Consider the following 2,174-nt stretch of genomic DNA (forward strand, 5'->3'; position numbering starts at 1 on the left):
CTCGCATTTGCACTAGTTTTCGCAAATGTGATATAGAGTGTATTGGGACATATAAAAGGTCTTGACGAATGTCAGGCCGAAGGTTTCTTGCAAGGATTTCAATAAGTTCGGTTCAGACATGGGACTTGGTAGTCGATCCATAATTGAAGATACTGCCTCATAAAATGTGTCAAAGTTTTCAGCAGGTTTCTGCTTTCTATTTCGAATTTCCTCTCGTATATCAAATGAGGATTTATATTCTTTGTATTGACACTTAATAGCATCGCAGAAATCTAACCATTCTATAGCTTGTACTTGCTTATGGTATCGCCAATACCAATCCCTGCCTTCCCCGTTAACATTATATGTAAATTTTTGCAGACGACATTATAGTCGCCATTGAAATTATCATTTGTTAGCGAGCGAACTCGATATAAAAATTCATCAACATTTAATCCTGCAGCCGAACCATCGAACTTTAAGTTCCAGCTCTGTATTACAGAAGTAATTTTATTTGGATGCATAGTGGTGTTATTTGTGTTAGAGATTGAAAATACATTGGGTGAACTTAAAAATTGTGCATTGATAACATTTTCGGAATGATTCTGTTCATTGGGTCTAGTAGAATGGTTTACATTAGGCTCCTTATTACTAGATGCATTAGCAGGTGGTGTAATGTTTAAATTAGCTAAAAGTCTATTAATATTATTTTCTATCATACGATTAATTTTATTGTAATCAACATTATTTTCATTGATATTTCGCTGAGGAGAGTGATAAAATTCATTATGAGGAGGTGTATTTAATGCATTCGCTTCAGAAATATTACGTACAGGACGATCAGTAGTAACTAAATTATCTAAATTAGTATTGTCTGACTCTGAAAATTGGTTACAAGTGGTACTTCGAAGGTTATAAGGTTTTGGAACTGCTCCTCTACCTTTACCTTTCGGATTGCCTTTTGCTAAAGGTAGAATTTTGTTGACTATATTAAGTTTACGTAACTCACATAGTTGAAAAGATCTCTGACAGACTGGACATTCTGAGGAATTTTCTAAATGACTTTCAATACACTGCCTATGATATGTATGTGAACATTGATTAATAATTATGCAGTCTTGTCCTTCTGTCATAGTTTCCTTACACACGTGACACACCGACGGTTCTATAGAAACAGATGACGATGGTAGTGGAGGGGGAATGTTAGCTGGTGGTGGTGTACGATCAAGCGACATTTTAAATAATTTGAAAAAAAACAAATCCTGATAAGTTTGGAAGTTTTATTAGATTTTTAACTATAGGTCTCAAAATCACCGATCATATATAGTTCAACAAAAAAAATTATCTAATATGTATTTGAAAATTGAAATGATTTATGTATGTAATCGACGAACGATTTAATAATTCAAAAAAATTATATATTTGTATGTTATTTAATGTTTAGTAAGTTAATAAAGAAAGTTTATATGAATTCAAATTCATAAAATACACTTTTGAGAAAAAGAATTGTTTCCAAATTATTATTCCTTTTCAGCTTGTTTTTTTTTTTTTTTCCGTAAAGAAAAAACAAAAAAAAAATTCTTTAAAATATTTCAATACATAGGTAGATGGTGTTTTTATTATCAAAGATGAATTAATAAGTAGGGTAAACCATTATCTCACAAATTCATTTATACAAAGAAAAAAATTGTCTATGGAGTAGTTATAACATTAGAAAATTGCTTTAAGTAAGTCTCGACAAACCCACAATATCCCATAAATCTTTTTTCCCTTTAGTAAGTATGTTCGACAATATAAAAGGTCACTGAATTGTTACAACATTTCAATGAAATCCATTCTATACATAGTCGGTCAATGACAAAAAAGGAATTTTGTAATATTATATTAACTTTAACTTCAGTAATAAAATTTCCCCAAAAATATTTATCGAAGTTAGAAAAAGGATCTACGATGTCTTACCGGTCAGCATATCCGAATTTTTAAACCTCAGATAGCCGAAATTTTCCAGGAAAGATCTATAAATTATTTTCAACAACGACTCCTATAATCAGAAAATTTTAATACAAAGTATTTAAATGAACTCTACAAAAAAAAAAAAACAAATAACAAAATTTTGAGCCTGACAGAACACAGAAGTCCTTTCAGGCCCCACGTTGGGCGCCATTTATTGTACTGTACATTCTTGAATGAAATGT

The 2,174-nt window shown here is 31.0% G+C and overlaps 1 protein-coding gene across 1 annotated transcript; it reads right to left on the reverse strand.

Moving 5' to 3' along the window:
* Positions 1–281: 281 nt before the first annotated feature.
* On the reverse strand, positions 282–1,214 carry LOC124420881 (putative uncharacterized protein DDB_G0282133). Its single transcript, XM_046955278.1, has one exon. The coding sequence runs from the start codon at positions 1,212–1,214 to the stop codon at positions 282–284; it is 933 nt and encodes a 310-aa protein (XP_046811234.1).
* Between the last annotated feature and the right edge of the window lie 960 nt (positions 1,215–2,174).

This window comes from Lucilia cuprina, chromosome 2 (genome assembly GCF_022045245.1).
Source record: "Lucilia cuprina isolate Lc7/37 chromosome 2, ASM2204524v1, whole genome shotgun sequence".
Classification (NCBI taxonomy): domain Eukaryota; kingdom Metazoa; phylum Arthropoda; class Insecta; order Diptera; family Calliphoridae; genus Lucilia; species Lucilia cuprina.